We start from the raw sequence: 18,920 nt of genomic DNA on the forward strand, positions 1-18,920 counted from the left end.
TGGGCGTGCATTAACTGGGAGCAAGCAGAAGAAACAAAGCTATTAAGCTGAGTTTCTGAATAATTCATTTCTCAGTTCTAGCTTTATTGGTTTTGTAACAGTAGGACACAACCAAAGCGCATTATCCAGGGTTGATTTCACATATAGATTCACGTTGATTATGTTTCCAAAACACATTTTTATATTTAGGATTACCAGCACGCAACTGTTGACTGAAAAAAACCAAAAAACAAACACAACACTTCTAATGGGTCTGGCATATTGAGACTCAACGAGCATGCCTGTGGTGTTACATACCATTATGATCTGGATGGGGATGTACATTCAAGTACAAATACCACACATGGACAGCTGGCACCAGTTTGGCAAATTTTGTATGCAATATAAAGCTAGTTTCACAGACCCTGAATAGCACTAATGTTGGACTATCCAATGTTACTTTAGGGCAGGAAGTGCTGTGAAACCAGCTGATAGTGTACATACAGTCTACATATATACTATTGTGTTTCAGTCCACTCTGCGCTGCTGGCAATATCAATATCAGATTACGGGGAGTGTTGTTACCCTTATGTGTCAAGGACAAGCTGGAATGCAAATTTTTTTTTTTCATATATATATTTTGCAGAATTGTTCTGTATTGTATTGATCCTCTGGGGCTATAGGGATCTCGGTAGGTTATCAAAGATTCTGCGGAGAGGGTCACGAAAGCATTTCAACGCCAATGGCATTCCTGCCACAATACTGGCATTCCCGAAACCCCCTCCATCACTAACCACCACTCCCCAGCCAAAATGTATACCACAGCTTTGTTTATTGCTGGAGAACACTGAAAGACTCCGAGGAACTTATAAGAGGAAAAAAAAAACAGCTTTCCTAGCAGTCAGCTGACATGCAGGCAGGACCGAGTCTCTTATCACTGAATCACTAGCATGCTCTGCCAAGAGATACAGCACAGAACCACAGCGTAGTGTCAATATCAAATCCTCTAGCTTTTCTATTATAATGAAACTACAATGTAAAAACAGACAACACTTAACAGTAAGTTATTAGTTTAAGAAAAAAAAACATTCCATTATGCTTCCTGTGTAGGCCTGAATCTGCTGCCAAAACGCCACAGGGTGTGGGGGAGATAAGAGCAGCGAGGCTGCAATTAAGAGGAGCATGTTGTATTGTTCTTCAATAATCAAAGATGAACAAAGTCTTTTGTTAGTGTTAGTCTGTCGTTTATATTCACCACGACGCCTACTTGAAAGTTTAGGTCCATTCAGAGCTTTGAAAAAGTACATCTGGGATTTCAGCAATTCTGCAAGTAGAGAGAGACCTGGGCGGGCTGCAGCTAATGGACTCTACTGAATTTCCATTGTCTAAGAACGTGACACAGGGTTATCGATGAGCCTCACTGGCGACTGCATGTATCTTTATAATACTACACTATTTTTTGGAGGGGCGGGTGGGGTGAGTGTGGTGTTGTTTTTAAACAGTATCCCCAAACTGTATTGTTTCGCTGTTTTGATGATGACTGATGCCTTGGATAATTTCCTTTGCAACACACACCAGCCATTCCGGTGTCTTCCAGGACCTCCCTTCTTAGGTTAGCTAATGAATGGCTACAGTGCAAGGGTTAACCTGCAAACAACTTGTGAATGGAATATGAATTCCAGTGTGTCTTGTTTAAACAAAGGAGTACAGTTTTGTTTTCTTAACTTGGGTAGGCTGTAGAATGCAATCGGTATGGCTGCAATAAAATACATTTTATAACAATTTTAACAACAATGCTAAAAATGGCTATATTAAAAGAAATGCTTGAATTTTAAGTCTGTAGGGTTAGAAACGCAGGCTAATCCCTCACCCAGTCCTGGTGACTCAAAACGCCTGAGACCTGGTCATTTCAGTAACATAGAGAGTTCTGAAACCCAGGACAGGGTGAAGGGCTAGTGTGAGTTTTGAGCCCTGCTAAATCTGAATTTATGGGTTTAGGCCAACTGAACGCTGTCATGTTAAAAGCACTGGCGACTGAAGTCCATCGCAAAGGGAAGGCCAGGTTACAGCTTGACCAACCACAAACTGCAGAAGCACCTGCCATCCAAGCTCCAATCAGCAGCCCTTTATCAAAGGCGGTCAGATCTGGTCTACTGTCTTGCCCATTCTGACTGAAACTGACTTGGAACAGGGAGATGTAGCTTCCATATATTACAGAATACATGTCAGGGATGCCATGTAAATAATAAATACGTGAAGGGACAGCCCTTTTATGTACACGTGTGTGCTGCACATCTTTCTCTTTGTTACGTTCTGTAATTATTAGAAACATACACTCTGCCTTGTTTGTGAAGACCCAGTTAGTAATTGGAGCCCACAATAACCGATCTGTACAGAAAAAACAAATCCTTGATAACTGTTCAACATGCCTTATTTTATTAAAAAAGTTTCAAAAGCACCTAACACCAAAACGTGACGCAAACGTTGTTCAAACCAGTAACATGAGTTAAAATACCAAAAATAAAACCTCTAAAATCTATAAAAACAATTAGAAAACATCCATGGATATAGCTTTCTGCACCACACTTTTCACTCACATTTTCTTTAGCTGTGTATTTTATTATTTTTATAGCCTTTATCTAATTCACATTTTGTTTTGGGTTTACATTTTTTAGAAACTATCTGTTTGAATTGTATAGTTGGCTGGGTTCACAGATCTTGGCTATCCTGGACAACGTGTTACCTTTTGATCACATGCTTGGCACACTAATAGGCTCTGTGAAACTGGGCATGACTCTAAGGCCAGCTATCAGGAGTAAAACTTTATAAAAAATATATTTTTAGTTTTAGCTGGAACATTTAGTTAATCCACAAACAGAACATATTCTTTCCCCAGTGATTCTACCATTATTTACCAAATCTGAAAAACAAAAGACATACAACAATTAGAACATATTTACACAAAATAATAGTACGGTCCAATTGTAAAAAAGTGTATAAATACAGTAACTATTTACTCGCCAAGTACAGCTGGTACACCAGAGTGTACCGGTCTCCCTGCCACACACATTCTTACATCCACTAGGGGCAGCGTGTTGCAGGGGGACAGGTTAACGGTTACACTGTGGTGCACCTAATGTGCGAAGGCACAATACATGTTAATCACCAGGATGTGGCGATGACTGATGATGATATACAAGGTGACCTACACAAGAAGATCAATTCATTAGTTAAGATACAGTAGCTGTGACATTTTACACTCGTAACAAGCTGCTGTCTGAACCTTCCTGTCACATACCCGCAGTGTTTAAATCAGTGTGACATCGATGGGATCCTGCGCTGAAGCCCCCAGTTTCTGCAGTGCGTCTTTGATTCCGTTCCTCAGCTCCTCGTAGTTTGGATTTTCGTTGTAGCCCAGAGCCATCACCTGATCCAGGTAAACCTGCAGAGCTGCTATAACACAGAGCCGGCAAGTTATACAAAGGCTTTTCCAGATACCAAATGCCAGATACTGGTTCTACAAGCACTCAGCGGCAGAGCTGCATGAAACATACTGAGCTCATTTAAAAGGAATGAGAGCAGTGTTTCACCCTGGACAGCAGACTGGGAAGTACCTGAAGTTTTTCTTTTACCGAAGCCCTGTTCCAGCAGACCCTTCACGTCCGTCTTGTACCTAAAGGGGGCAATGCAACAGGAGAGTCTTTGGAATTGGTCTTCGCATAATTTAATGGTAGATTGACCCCTTTTTATATTCAAAATAAACAATAATGCTTCTATATGCTGCTGTCCATATCAGATCAAGGGATTTACAAGATCTGCACACCACACATAACCACAACAAATCCTGATGATGATGTGGATAATGATGTAGAAACTTCATGTTTCTACTGTGTAAGATGTACTGCATCTCAAGTGCTGAACCACTATAAGCTAAAACTAGAAGAAACTGTGTCAAGTAGACAAATGTTTTGACTAGTGACTTCCTCAGTACCTAAGAACTTATTACCAAGGAATTCTGCTGAAATTCTGCTTACAGTGGTTCTTTTCCATAGCTTTGAAGCTATGGAAGAGAACCACTGTAAGCTACAATATGAATGCGAACATGCTTCTCTGAGGGACTTGCCTCTCCTTCTCTGCCATGACAGTGCTGGGGTTGTCGATCTGATCGGACCAGGGCAGGGAGCCGCACATCCACTTCAGCATGCAGTACCCCAGAGACTGGAGATCACTGCGACGGGACGGGCCTGGGGGGTACGGAGGAGAACAATTCTACATCATCATACTCTTTGTTCTCATACAAAAACCCTCTGGCTCGCTTCATTCCACCATCCAGCATACTGTCCTGAATCAACGCTATACAGGGTTAAACCCTACTCCGGGTGTTCGATCTTTTACACAAGCAAAACGCTCACCCGCCCCTTTGTGGGAATCGATGCTGAGGAACTCCACAGCGCCCTCGTGTGGTGTCCTGCTGAGTTCTCGGTACTCAACGTGGTTGCCACTGGGGCTGTAGCGGAATGCGTAACAGTACCCGGCAAGGTGTACCTGTCATGAGGGGGAGAGGTAAGAACGAAACCTCCACAACTCTGCGTTTACAGAAAGCAGAGTAACACATGTACTGTACACACAGGGCATTTCAGAACCATATGTGCCACGGATGTCCAATTCCACTCCAGGTTTAACAGGTAACATGAGATAATGAGCTACTTCAGGGTCTGCATGGAGGTTTAATTGGTTCAATTAAGAACAGGGTTGGGATGAAGACCAGGAGTGGAAGGGCCAACTTTGGCCACCCCTGATATACCGATGCTCACTATATATGCCAAACAGTGACACTGTTTAATTTTCATTGCACAGGAAAGTCAGAAAAGCCTGAATTACTGTACAGGTGAGTCCACTTGCCTGCTTGAGATCCGTGGGGTCCACGTACACGTTTTCTGCACGGATATCTGCGTGTACATACTCATTGTCGTGGATGTACTCCAGAACGTCAAGCTGGAGAATTAAGAAAAAGCAAAAAAGTTTTCATTTCACAGCTGGGTCTTTAAACATGTACGGCTGGTTTCACAGACCCCGATCAGCACTGGGATGTTACGTTATGTTAATGTTACGCTAGGTAAGGTAATTCCGCAGGTAAGGCTGGTGCTAATCGGGGTCTGTGAAACCAGCTGACAGACATATGGCTTCACTGAGTGAAACTGAGAAGTCTAGAAAATGACGAGAGAATGCTACATAGTCTAGGGCAGGGGAGTCGAACTCCATTCTACAAAGGGACATGCTGGAATCTGACATTTCACTGAAACAATGTCATTACTTTTATTTTTGTTTCTATGTATTTTTAGGGACAGCTAGCCATTAAAAAAAATGCAATATACAGAAGCCAACATGTACTATAACACCGTCGTTACAACTGATGTCCTTGTGTCTGACATCCCTGTTCTAGGTAATACTATTATTATTATTATTATTATTATTTATTTCTTAGCAGACGCCCTTATCCAGGGCGACTTACAGTTGTTAGCAGATATCACATTATTTTTACATACAATTCCCCATTTATACAGTTGGGTTTTTACTGGAGCAATCTAGGTAAAGTACCTTGCTCAAGGGTACAGCAGCAGTGTCCTCACCAGGGATTGAACCCACAACCCTCCGGTCAAGAGTCCAGAGCCCTAACCACTACTCCACACTGCTGCCCTATACAATGCTGATTACTTTAACGATGCAGTTACACTGAATGCAGTCCAGTCTCAGCAGTGTAAATGTGCTTGTTGTTGATATGGCCGTTGCCACTTCGAATGCAAGGCTCTGATTCCCAGACCTGGTTGACTCAAGTCTCCTATGACTGCCGGGCCGAATAAAAGGGAAATTCTACTGAGTAACAAAAGCGTCCCCATGGGAACCCCTGGATTCAGTCAAGATTCCAGGCTCTTGGACAGCACGCGGCTGAATCCACCTAATAAAGTGCTGATGAGCTGAGACTGAATGACTCACACGCAGTACAGCAGCCTGGAGCAGCAAGGAAGATCATTACTGCTCATTTGGAGACAATGCAGTTTACCTCCAATAAACTAGGGGCATTCCTGAATTCAGGGGTTTCCAGTTTTCCTGCTAAGGAAGGACAAACTCCCAAAAGAAATTCAGAACTGCAGATGAAGGAAATGGAAACAACACGTGGAAAGACATTCCGGAAACACTGTATGCCATGGGAATTTTAAAAGACGCCAGAAACATGACTATTTGCTTTTAATGTTTTCTTGTATTACAACAGGAACCTTTTACAGTGAAATGACCAATCTACAGTATTAGTACAGTTTGCTGTTGATACACTCTTCTGGTTTAGGAGTTCTCCTTGTGTTTTCCTGGGGTTATGCTGCCACCTAGAGGTACTGCTTGTTATGCACAACCAGGACCACTTATGAGACACGATGCACTTAGAATTTGTGTTCCTCTGGTGTACATTTCATTTTTCTATTTCTCTTTCTCATACAATGCTTCCGTTAGAAACGTATTCATCTTTCATGTATGCATTTGTTTATTTATTTATATTTTATTCATGAACTAAAGAGGAAACTATGCCACACAACGTGACCAGGCGCACAGCGGGTGTGCAGTAGTGCTGTACTGTATGTTTAATGAGGATGGACTGAAGGCTTCTGCCTGCGACGGTCACACTCACAATCCTGCAGGCCACCTGAAAGACAGCCCTCTCAGACAGCGAGGCTCCGTTCTCACCCATGATGGACTGCAGGGTCACGCCCATGTTTGGAAGGATTAGAAACCTGAAACAAAAACACAAGCATGCAGTTGCAGCGAGGTATACCAGCTATCAGTGACAGCGTTAGTTGCCCCGTAGCGTATCCTGACTCAGCCTCTCAGTGCTGCTACTCGCATACCTGTAGGTATCTGCATGGAGCCCGAAGCCGACACAGGTTGGGATCCCCAGGAAATGCATCTTGTGGTGTTTCCTCCATTTATCAACTGGACAAAAACAAGGGCACAGAAAAACTGCATTCTTTATAGAGTTATGCATTCGTTATTTTGCTACAATTAACTACCTCAAAATCTCTCATACTGTAAGTGCCCTGGATTTGCAGGACCCCCTACATTTCAATACTAGTCTGTGCAGTTCTGTTCTTTTAAATACACAGACCCTTTGCACAACGTCATGCTTGAATCAATGACAATCGCTTAGATATTTATATTGATTTCATTACGTTTAAGTGTAATTTGTGTCTGTAAACGATAACCGCATCTGTTCTATGATATCCTGCCAGAGCCTCCTGTAAATACTGCCCATTCATTCAATGGTAAAGTAAACATAAATAAAAGGTTGTTAGAAGGGTTATGCTAATCCACAGCTGCAAGAAACTCCAAGGAACTTGCCTGCTGCTGGCTTCGCTGCACGCTGCAAGAAATTCTGTTCATTGAATATTTTTCCATCCTTGGCAGCCTACGGAGATACAGCAGTATGTTATATATATATATATATATATAGGTTATTCTGGCAGGGGTAAGAATCTCTGCTACGTACCAGTTTGAGAATGTACTTGTAATCTTCTGAACAAGCTCCGGAAGTATACAGGACAGCTGGGGGAAACAAAAAAAAGAAATGAGTGTAAATTGTAGTTCTTGAAAAGCACAGAGCGTAACTAGATAAGAACCAGTAAAGAATGAGAATGCTCTTTGTTTTTAGAATCTCCACTGCCCTGGAACACTATACTGGTAAACTGCATGTGTAACAGGGCGGAGGCTGGGCTCGAACCAGCAACCACGCGCACAGCAAGCGAGCGTCATTACCACAAGAGAGCCGGACTCCTCTGCATCTGTGGTTATAGAGCTTTTAACTCACCCTCGCTCACCGTGATAGAGCTTTTAACTCACCCCCGCGCACATGCAATACTGTCTCTTTTGCTACCAGTAGCATCCCCAGATTTTTTAGAATGCGTCTACTGGTAACCATGAAGTCTCGTACTGCAGGTACCGCAATAAGGAAGCCAAGTGATAAGGACTGATGCTTCCTCAGGGATGAAAAAAATATTGTCATTGCATAGCAGTTTCACTCATTCCAGGTTTTATTATGAGCTTGATTAGTCACAGTGTATACGTAACAAGCTCAGGTCTGACTCATAGTAAAAACAGGAAGGGATCACACTGCTATGCAATTGGAGTCTTATTTCCATCTCTGTTCCTGCAACTTTGATCTGACATGGACTCATTCCCTGTGGAGTCGCTCATGGCTACGTAGTCCAATCGGAGGCTTTCCTCTGTGCCAGTGTTGGGGATCCCCTCACCTCCATAGAGAATCCCGCAGTCGCTCTGCTCCAGCAGCTTCGCGAGCCTCCACTTCTTGTTGCTGGTGTCGGTCAGGACCTCGTTCTCTGACAGCGGCTCGATGCCACTCATTCTCCGGGCTCTCTTGCCTTTGCCTTTGGCTGACAGAGAGAGAGAGAGAGAGGGTTTATTTTGCTGTCTTTAGTGCAAGCACATGTTATCGTCATGGGTAACTATCATATCATATCATATCACCTACTACTATATGTGTTCATAATATTACATTTCTTATCTGCTTAATGTCCTGTTATGTTTGATCTGTGAGATTCTGTATTTTTCTTTCTGCTCAGGTTTTAGGTTTTTGATATTTGCTATGCTTACTCACTGTTCCAGCTAGAATTGCCCTGGCATGAATGTTATTAAGACAGGCTGACTCTGCCCCCTTGTGTCCTAAGCTGGCCTCCCTGCTTACCCTGAGCTTTGGAGCGTGGGGAGGGAGAGGGGGAGGGGGAGGGGGAGAGGGAGGGGGAGGGGGAGGGGGCGGTCTCGCTGCTGTGCACATCCTTCTCTTTCACCCTCGAGGGTCCCGGACGCTTCCTGGCACAGCGGGACGCCCGCAGAGGAGAGCGTGATGTCACAGAGAGGGGGGAGCTCTGGTCTGCACAAAAGTAACACATCAGTGTTTATATATGACTGGCTTTTAAAAATCTGAACAAAAGAAAGACAATTTCTCAGTTCTCAGTCTATTAGACAAATGTGTCGGCTGTCCTAGTACACTGAAGACGGCAGAAAGGTGACACATTTGCCTACTGAAACTTTCTGGCTTACTTTCACCCAATTTTGTGCACGCTTTTGGCTGCTATAGTATACATATCCATACTTTTCCACCACATGTTGGGGGCCACACTATTTCCATAATGACAAATTCAAAGTCTCTTGCTTCCACATTTTTGTCACTTTGGTTCAAGCACAGCCCCTGGTATGTCATGAAGTCTCCCCGCTTACCTGCAGAAGCCGATTTGGAAATGACAGACGACTCTGCGACGCGCTTCTCCTCCTCCTCTTTGATACTGGCGAACAGCACCCGTTTCATTGGAGTCGTACACAATGGAGAGCGCGGCGGCAAATCAATGTGGCTGCCCTGCCCTGTAGACATAACAAAACACATACATACAGGACAGTGCCGTTTGTGTGTGTGTGTGTGTGTGTGTGTGTGTGTGTGTGTGTGTGTGTGTGTGTGTGAGAGAGAGAGAGGGAGAGAGAGAGAGAGATACAGCAGAGAATTAAAAAAGGAGAATCAGGGTCCAACAGAATACTCATCAATAACTAGAAATAATGAATAAGAAAAGTCATTGATAAACTGTTAACTCACTATTTTAATAATTAGATACAATGTTTCAGCTTTGCCGCCTTCAGATACGAAATGTTAAAAGAGATAAAAACCAGGCCTGGCACTACACCTCACACTGCATGCCCAACTGTTTATTAATGACTACTGTAAATATCAATCAAATAGGGAAATACCCCCCACCTGTGCTGCAGCTCGCTGAATAGGGGCTGGCATGGGACACAGCCATCTGGGAGATGCTGTCTGTCACAGTTTCCTCGGGGTCCTGCTGAGGCAGCATCACCCCGCAGGACGGGCAGAATTTAAAACCGGCCTCAATCTTGGTGCCGCAGTGCGGGCAGAAGCGAACAATCATGCTGTTAAGAGAGGTAGGCAATCAGCAGCAGCAAACAGGAGAGCTCTTTCATATCCGAACACAGACTCCCGTTGCACAGCAGTCTGATCCATTCCAGGTTTTAAACCTGGAATGGATCAAACTGCAATGCTATGGGAGTCTTATTTAAATCCTTGTTCTTGCAAAAATTAAGCCGACCATTTCCATTTAGTTCTTCGGTGCTGCATTAATAATAATAATAATAATAATAATAATAATAATAATAATAATAATAATCAGTGACACTAGCAAGTGGTCCATGGTCCCCCAATTAGCAGATAAGGTAAAGGAAGGTAGGCTTAAGATTAGTGAGAAATGTTGTCTTGTCTGTGAACATAAGGAGCACTTGATGCTTCATATATTTTTTTTTTTTATTAGTTCTGTAGTAGAACTAATACTGCAAAAGTGCTTGATTGTTTATTTACTTGATGTAAAACCCCCAAACCCTAGTCTGTGCCAAGCTTGTCCTTTGTTTTTTTTTTCTTAAAAATGTTTACTATATATATAATTGTATATACAGTACATGTGGTGAGCTCTGCATGGCAAAGGCTAGGTTTCAAGTGGGAACGGAACGGCTAGAACATTCTTAATTGCTCAAACGTAAGAATTCACTCTTAAACAGATTGGGGAGTAGTTACGGTAGAATTGTACCAGATTGGTCATTCTTAAAATGTATTAGTTTTATTAAAGAAAAACAACAGCCGATTATAAAAAATAAATATATTTATACAATATTACCACTTTACCCTCACTGATCGCCGCATCTCAGGCGGCGCTTCTTGCGCGGGCACCTATAGGGTTAGGCCTTACGTTTAGGGGGAATGGAAAAGTGACGTTTCTGAGAACGTGTTTCACTACAATGCATAAAGATAATCCGTGTAAGTACTGCAAAAAGGGAATTTTAAATACTGGATAAAATATCGGCTTACTTTCACTGATGTACGTCGGGTGTGACGTGCCTACAAAGAAGCTATGTGCACGGGCACGAGGAGACCCGTAGCTGTATCTTTTTTCGCTATAATTTTGTAAATGTTATATAATATATATATATATATATATATATATATATATATATATATATATATATATATATATATATATATATATAATCCACAAATGTTAAAACGTTTGTTTAAAAATAGTGTCTCCATTACATTATACATGAACACACGTGTTTATTCATTCGTTTTGTCATGGGACCTACAGGACTGGCACCCGTATCTCAAATGAATGGAGTGTAATAATATAACTGAATATATTCATATTTAATTGTATATATAATGCATACAATGCACGCATCGGATTAACCATGGATTATATATATATATATATATATATATATATATATATATATATATATATATATATATATATATATGTTTGGCCCGAATATACATTAATGGCACTGTTGTAATTTGTATGAGCCCCTGCTCAGTTTAACATGTTGCACAATTTTTATAACAAGTATTTCTGACGTAATGCATGCAACGTAATAATTACAATATTCACCGCCACTGCGACTGGCTGCAGCGTGAAACCAGTAAAGATTTCTAGAAACATTCAGCGGTATGCTGTATATAGATTTACAAGAACCACTTACTGTGATGTAATGTTTAACACAGCAGGCGCATTGGCAACACAATGCTACAGGGAAAGACGCGATAAAACCCATACCTGATAATTTGATAAAGCAGAAAAATCGCGAGAGCAAATTCCTTTTTTTGTTTTTGTTTTGTCTGTCTGTTTGCAAGTTTTTAACTTAACATTTGATAGTTTTAGCAATCGCTCGCAATACGGAACACGCAGCCCACATGTCACGTGATAAAAACACAGCTCAATTTTCCTGGACGGCAAGCCTCAGGGTTCAAAACGTCAAGCGCAGGATTGCGCACCCTCGCTGTGGCGGGGTGGCTATTTTTCCTAATTGCCTGTGCTGTAAGCAAACACTGAATGACGTGAGTACACTTACAAAATAACAAATAAACAGTTTGGAATTCTGGCTAACTAATTGAAGGTTTATTGTGTGCGTATTATTTGTATTTTTATGAGAGTACTGCACACTATGCGTTGTAATGTATGCAGGTATGTTTGCAGCACTTTCTTTGTATGGTAAACCTTTAAGAATAACTAGAGCAGGAAATTAAAAAGGGCCGCAAGCAAGGCAGATACCGCAAAATGCGTGAGAATGTGTAAGGCATGAATTGTTCATAAATTGCTAGTGAATTTTACAAGTTTACTTACCATACAACTTGAAGTGTAAACAAATTACAATGGAATACCATAAAGGCCAGGTGTCATGCATTATAAACCCGCGAGTGCAAGTCTGTGACACAGATTCTCACAGATATTTACTCCAGGAGACTTACAAGACCCTACATTAAACCTCTGGTCCTCATTTCAGGGTACTTTGTCATTTTGCGGAGCATTTTTAAGTAGCATCTACCTGTTATTTTATTTTTCTTGTTATAACTATATTGTTATAACTTACTCTAATTTTGTTAACTGCAAAAGTCTAAATGTGACTGTTAATTCTGCAAATGTATTCCTTCAGATGCTTTTATCATTCCTCAATATAAAATAAGAAACTGAAGCCTAAAGATGATTCATTTCTTGGTATTTCAAGTTAAATATATTAAATGTTTTAGGAATGTAGAGTGAGTAGTGGCGAGGCTTTTATTGCCCAGTTTTTCCCACAAAATATCTTGGTACTCCTGAATTGTAGTTCTCTTAAGATACATGCACAGTTTTTAATTACAAATAGTTCAGGAGGTGCAGTGGTATGCAAAATAATATCAATAACTTTCTACATCTGGCATATCTGATTTCAATCTATGATTTACTTCACATTCACTAATTTGTGTATGCCCATACAGTATATCTCTCGCTTCTGAGAATTAAACCAACCAGGGCAGCAGCAGTGTGGAGTAGTGGTTAGGCCTCTGGACTCTTGACCAGAGGGTCGTGGGTTCAGTCCCTGGTGGGGGACACTTCTGCTGTACCCTTGAGCAAGGTACTTTACCTAGATTGCTCCAGTAAAAACCCAACTGTATAAATGGGTAATTGTATGTAAAAAATAATGTGATATCTTTTAACAATTGTAAGTCGCCCTGGATAAGGGCGTCTGCTAAGAAATAAATAATTATTATTCTAAAGTTTCTGGTCTTCCACTCCAAGTGCACAGACGCTTTTGCTTATATTCTCGATAGTACGCTAGCAAACAGAAAGGAGACAAAAAAAAAAAAACAGGGATACTGAACTTATTATTCAAACGTTATTTAATGTTAACAGAAACAATTGGCACTTAAGTGTGTTAAAATAAAAAATAATCTGCCATAACCCCCTCCCCCAAAAGTCACGCATATCACAACAGTGTTAAAATACAGAATTTCTTCAATATATTAAACAAAAAAAACAAAAAAAGCAGGCCACTGCAAATTACAGCATAAAAGAATAGCACAGAATTAGTTTTAAAACTAGTTTTTACTCCAATGATGACCAGTTGTTCTCTGGTCGCTGAAGCACTGTACAGTAATCATGCCAGGTTTTTTTTTTTTGTCCAAGAGCGAACAGAGATTCACCCCCTAAGGGTGGATGTTGGTTAGATTTGTGCACCTGCAATTAAAACAATGGGCTCAGTGTATCTCCCGTGCATTAAACAATGTTCCCAGTTGCATTTAAGGAATCATATGGACCCTTCTGCAGTTGTAATAGCTACAGACAAAGTAGCTTCATTTGAACCAGATTTACGGTTTAACACGATTCTTCGCCTCAAGGATTCATGAACAGGCATGTTCTTCAGATTAGGTGCCAGTAAATGTCGGAAACAAGAACTACACAGCAACATAATAAAATGATCGTCACAAAGCCTTTCACAAAGTCTCTGTCTTCTGTCAGAAAGAAGGGAGCAACAAGAACCGTTTGTTTCTTGATCAACAGCTACGTTTGATTTTGATTGCCATAAATTAAAAACACACCAATTTAGTGACTATAATTAAAAACACACCAATTTAGTGACTATAATTGGTGTTCAAAGCTAGCATTTGATTGGGTAGGTCCTGGAAATGACTGCATTTGGTTTTACCAGAGTAACCAGCTTGCAGTAACCAGGAAAGGTGTTCAGCTGCACACAGCTTCCCTGCTGTTACAGCTCCCCTTACAACCAAAACTTTAGCATAAAATAAATAAATAAAACTCCAATCTATTTCGATTCTGACAAAGTCCCGAGTGTAGATATTTTACAAATCAGGTTGTTTTTGAATTGATGTTACACTAAGCCAAAGTCACAAAATATTCAACTCCACTTTCTCTTTCAGGATAACCTTGGCAGGCATGAAACGTTGTCCTTAGGCTCCTAGCTGTAGTCCTGTATGACAGCAAGGGGTCTTGCGTAAAAAGGAAATGTATAATACATGACAGGTGGAACCTCTCTCTCCTTCACTGTACTACAAACATAAAATAAAAAGATTCTGTTCACATAGCTGACTATTTAGTAGAACCCAGGGTCAGTCCACAGCACTTGTCCCATTTAGTGAGACCTCAAGTTATTGCTTAATTATCAGCACAAGTGGAAGAGAACCAAGGCAAGGGTAGCTTACCCTCCTGCGAGTGGACAGAGCACAAATTCCATGGCCTCTTTACCCATGGTTCCCGACTACTGCGTGATAAAGGGGTCACTGTAGGAAATGTTAAAGCCCCCCCCCCTCCTTTTTTGCAACAACTTTACACTGAAGTTACTATTTATTTTTGTGAACAGGAATGAAAACTTGTACTGTATCATGCTGGGACACATTGAACCATGTAGCCTTAATCAATCTATAGGTATGCAAAGAATAAAACCACACTCAGCTTTTGTTGCTAGCAGAGCCCCCTTTAGCAAATAGTCACCACTGAAGTGTCTCCGCTGCTTCAAGACACACTGAAGTCTCTTTTTAGCCATTCTTAGTTGCACGTTGAAGTTCTTTGTGGCCAATACTGCAGAACAGCAATACCTTCTGAAGTTTGATAAGCAGTGCCACAAAAAAAGAGACTTGTGGAACGGTTATGCTGGTCAGTATTAAGCCTTTCGGAATGCTTGCTGGCAATGAGGTATCAACTTGGATTGAATAGGCTGTATTTAAAGTGCAAGCAGTCCTTTAAACAGAGGTGTTAGTTGCCCGTTTACTGAAAGTTAAAAAAAAAAAGAAAATCTAAACTTAAAAGAGGGTTTCATGAGCTGCCCAGCACAGCTTTGCCATTAAAAACAAAGCTGCACTCTGGCTTAGAAAGAAGGCCTCTTATTGGGCTAATGCGATTGCACTGGATGCTTTTTAAAAGGGCAAGCCCCTTAGTTCTCATAGCACTGGACATCTTAAGACTTGTGTGCAACTTATCTTCACTTGCGATTAATTGCACAGCCGAATGCTATAGCGTCGCCAAAATCCGCAAGAATGAAATAACCAGGACACAAAAGGACTGTCCGACACCTAGAATGAGAGCTTCCAAAGAGATCATTCCTTTCCCCGCTGCTCTGTAGACCCCGGCAATCGCGGCACCTACAAAGAAAAATAATCAAGAAAAAAATCAATTAACATGGGATCAAGATTACGAGAATCTTTTGCATCCCAAGAGGACAACAGGGTCTTGAAGATACAGTATGGCTATGCGCGGTAATCATGGTTAATTTTGTTTTTAAAGAAAAACAGACTATTGACAATATTACAAAATATGTAAGAAACAACTTAGATGGACCTCAGAGTTCTTGAATTGGCTTTGTAACAATACCAGTTTGATTTTAATTTCACAAAAATAGCGCAAACTGCACACCCGGGGATACAAATCTTTGCTAAAGAAATTAATAAAATAAAATAAATCCAATTCGAAAGAGTGCTGCCATCCTACACAAGTATCATTTATTAAAAACAACAACGACAAAAGGTATATGCTGAAAGCTACAGTACAAACAGAACATACTGGTTAGGCTTCCTCCGAAGACTGGCCCAATGATACTCATCAGCAGTATGGACACCGGCATGAACCTGCCGTACTTGTGGTGTCGGAGCGTGAAGAGGGCCAGCAGCCCTGCTGGCAGGTGGATGACCAGGGAGGAGACCACCGCCCACAGGAACACACCGTACCACATCTCTGAAAGAGAGCAGAGCAACCACACAATGAAACAGGCTCTTCACAGGAAGACACCGCAGCACATCTCTGAAAGAGAGCAGAGCAACCACACAATGAAACAGGCACTTCACAGGAAGACACCGCAGCACATCTCTGAAAGAGAGCAGAGCAACCACACAATGAAACAAGCACATCTCTGAAAGAAAGCAGAGCAACCACACAATGAAACAAGCACATCTCTGAAAGAAAGCAGAGCAGCCACACAATGAAACAGGCACTTCACAGGAAGACACCGCAGCACATCTCTGAAAGAGAGCAGAGCAACCACACAATGAAACAAGCACATCTCTGAAAGAAAGCAGAGCAACCACACAATGAAACAAGCACATCTCTGAAAGAGAGCAGAGCAACCACACAATGAAACAGGCACTTCACAGGAAGACACCGCAGCACATCTCTGAAAGAAAGCAGAGCAACCACACAATGAAACAGGCACTTCACAGGAAGACACCGCAGCACATCTCTGAAAGAGAGCAGAGCAACCACACAATGAAACAAGCACATCTCTGAAAGAAAGCAGAGCAACCACACAATGAAACAAGCACATCTCTGAAAGAAAGCAGAGCAACCACACAATGAAACAGGCACTTCACAGGAAGACACCGCAGCACATCTCTGAAAGAGCAGAGCAACCACACAATGAAACAAGCACATCTCTGAAAGAAAGCAGAGCAACCACACAATGAAACAACCACATCTCTGAAAGAAAGCAGAGCAACCACACAATGAAACAAGCACTTCACAGGAAGACACCACAGCACATCTCTGAAAGAGAGCAGAGCAACCACACAATGAAACAAGCACATCTCTGAAAGAAAGCAGAGCAACCACACAATGAAACAAGCACATCTCTGAAAGAAAGCAGAGCAACCACACAATGAAACAGGCACTTCACAGGAAGACACCGCAGCACATCTCTGAAAGAGCAGAGCAACCACACAATGAAACAAGCACATCTCTGAAAGAAAGCAGAGCAACCACACAATGAAACAAGCACATCTCTGAAAGAAAGCAGAGCAACCACACAATGAAACAAGCCCTTCACAGGAAGACACCACAGCACATCTCTGAAAGAGAGCAGAGCAACCACACAATGAAACACGCACTTCACAGAAAGACACTGCAGCACATCTCAAAGAAAGCAGAGCAACCACACAATGAAACACACACTTCCAGCTGAAGATGGTGGGATCAGTGTTGGGATTATTATTATTATTTTTTTTTTTTTAAACTCTTTCTCCATGTGGGGTACTAGTTTCACAGCTCTAATTTTTTTCCATGCACATCCATCACGTGTGCTTTAAGTATCATCACAGATAGAGAAAACACTTCCCTTAAATGTCGTCAACTATAAATCGGTAAAGGATTGTAAATTACAAACAATGACAGCCTTTTCAGTTATTGTAATTGTACATACTGGGGAGTATATATCCACTTTGCATCACAATTGGCTCAGCAGTTCTCCAGATAGTGTGTACAGTTCTGAAGTGCGACACACTTGCTGTAGTTGGGCAATATTCAATTTACTAATCACCTTAGAAATAACCCTGGGCTGTGCTACACAGCCAGTTATAACACATTTACACAGTCAAAAAGTACAGAGTCACTACTAGGTTTGGAACTAAATAAAAGGCCAATATAATTATAAATCACTGGCGAGTATATCTTGTAAAACAAAAAGTTGGTGTCCTCTACATTAGAGCTGTATAGACTTTTAGGCTAAAAACGCAATATTGATAAATCAAGCAGTTTTTAATATATATCAAAAATCCTAAGGTTGTGTTTCCAGTATACATGCTGCTTCAGGATATTTGTTCTCATTAAAACACATTTCATGTTTTGCTTTAGTTCTACCAAAATACATACATACATACATACATACATACATACATACATACATAGATAAATCCGTTAATCCAGCCTGTCTGGTTGTGCATTGGACACACAACAGCTTGGTACTAGGCTTTTAACAAAGTACTCAAAGCAATGGTCTGTAAAAACAGCATTGACACAATCCTGCCGGTGTCAACCGACATTCTTCAACTTTCAAAAGCAGGAAGTGTCGACGTTTAAAACAAAACAAAAACAGCTGGCGAGGATTATAAAGAAAACTTAACACATTTCAACACCTAATGAAATGTACCAAACAATGTGACGATACTTAAGAACGCGGTTATATATCAATCGTGTTTCTATATGTATAAATTATTACGACACAAACGGAAATATAGCTAACTATCCAAGGCATTAATTAACCGGTGTCGCTGTCAACCGGCCAACAGTAAATAACAAAACAGGTGTGACTGAGCGACCTCATTAAATATATACGCGTATGTACTGAAGTTAAAGGACTCACCTGAGAACTCACACAGCGCCGTTTCGTTGGAGCACAAGGTGCCATTTTCTCTTGGGGCTAAACTAAGAGTTAAAATTTGCCTCACCAGTCCCACATTAGTATTTGCCTCAACGCTGCCGCTCTGCATTGCTGAGCCATTAACAAAAAACAAAACAAAAATTAATATATTTCTAAAAACCGAGCTCTTTGGGGGTCAAAATAACAATACAGACTGCAGTATCCCGAGCTCAGTTGAAGGCTCAGCCCAACCAAAACATTAATTTTCAACGTCACCTCATCCCACCATCTGACACACAGTAACCCCAAACACCAGCGAACGGCAATCTGATTGACACGAATGCACCCAATCAGCTGCTAAGATACAGGCAGATGGGCGGAGCAGGATGAAAATTGCCCAATTAGAAATACGGGGCGTGCCAAGGCCAAAAAAA

General features: G+C 41.3%; 2 protein-coding genes across 5 annotated transcripts; both read right to left on the minus strand.

Moving 5' to 3' along the window:
* Positions 1 to 2,392: 2,392 nt before the first annotated feature.
* On the minus strand, positions 2,393 to 11,877 carry LOC117425394 (inactive serine/threonine-protein kinase VRK3-like). Of its 4 annotated transcripts, none has more exons than XM_058993870.1 (15): positions 11,649 to 11,877; positions 9,785 to 9,957; positions 9,259 to 9,399; positions 8,726 to 8,911; positions 8,274 to 8,414; positions 7,514 to 7,569; positions 7,366 to 7,432; positions 6,876 to 6,960; positions 6,659 to 6,761; positions 4,882 to 4,974; positions 4,392 to 4,524; positions 4,103 to 4,223; positions 3,594 to 3,652; positions 3,278 to 3,429; positions 2,393 to 2,899 (listed from the first exon to the last, which is right to left on the minus strand). In XM_058993870.1, the coding sequence occupies exons 2-14, from the start codon at positions 9,954 to 9,956 to the stop codon at positions 3,287 to 3,289; spliced, it is 1,500 nt and encodes a 499-aa protein (XP_058849853.1). In that variant the 5' UTR covers position 9,957; positions 11,649 to 11,877; the 3' UTR covers positions 2,393 to 2,899; positions 3,278 to 3,286. The 4 variants fall into 4 exon arrangements, with proteins under 4 accessions (XP_058849853.1, XP_033898184.3, XP_058849851.1 ...); XM_034042293.3 differs by having other exon boundaries at positions 3,278 to 3,432; positions 11,649 to 11,876; XM_058993868.1 differs by having other exon boundaries at positions 3,278 to 3,432; positions 11,575 to 11,876.
* A 1,354-nt stretch (positions 11,878 to 13,231) lies between these two features.
* LOC117425346 (transmembrane protein 170A-like) lies at positions 13,232 to 18,823 on the minus strand. Its single transcript, XM_034042206.3, has 3 exons — positions 18,490 to 18,823; positions 15,924 to 16,094; positions 13,232 to 15,505 (listed from the first exon to the last, which is right to left on the minus strand). The coding sequence occupies exons 1-3, from the start codon at positions 18,614 to 18,616 to the stop codon at positions 15,375 to 15,377; spliced, it is 429 nt and encodes a 142-aa protein (XP_033898097.2). The 5' UTR covers positions 18,617 to 18,823; the 3' UTR covers positions 13,232 to 15,374.
* Positions 18,824 to 18,920: the final 97 nt, after the last annotated feature.

This window comes from Acipenser ruthenus, chromosome 20 (genome assembly GCF_902713425.1).
Source record: "Acipenser ruthenus chromosome 20, fAciRut3.2 maternal haplotype, whole genome shotgun sequence".
Taxonomy (NCBI): Eukaryota; Metazoa; Chordata; class Actinopteri; order Acipenseriformes; family Acipenseridae; genus Acipenser; species Acipenser ruthenus.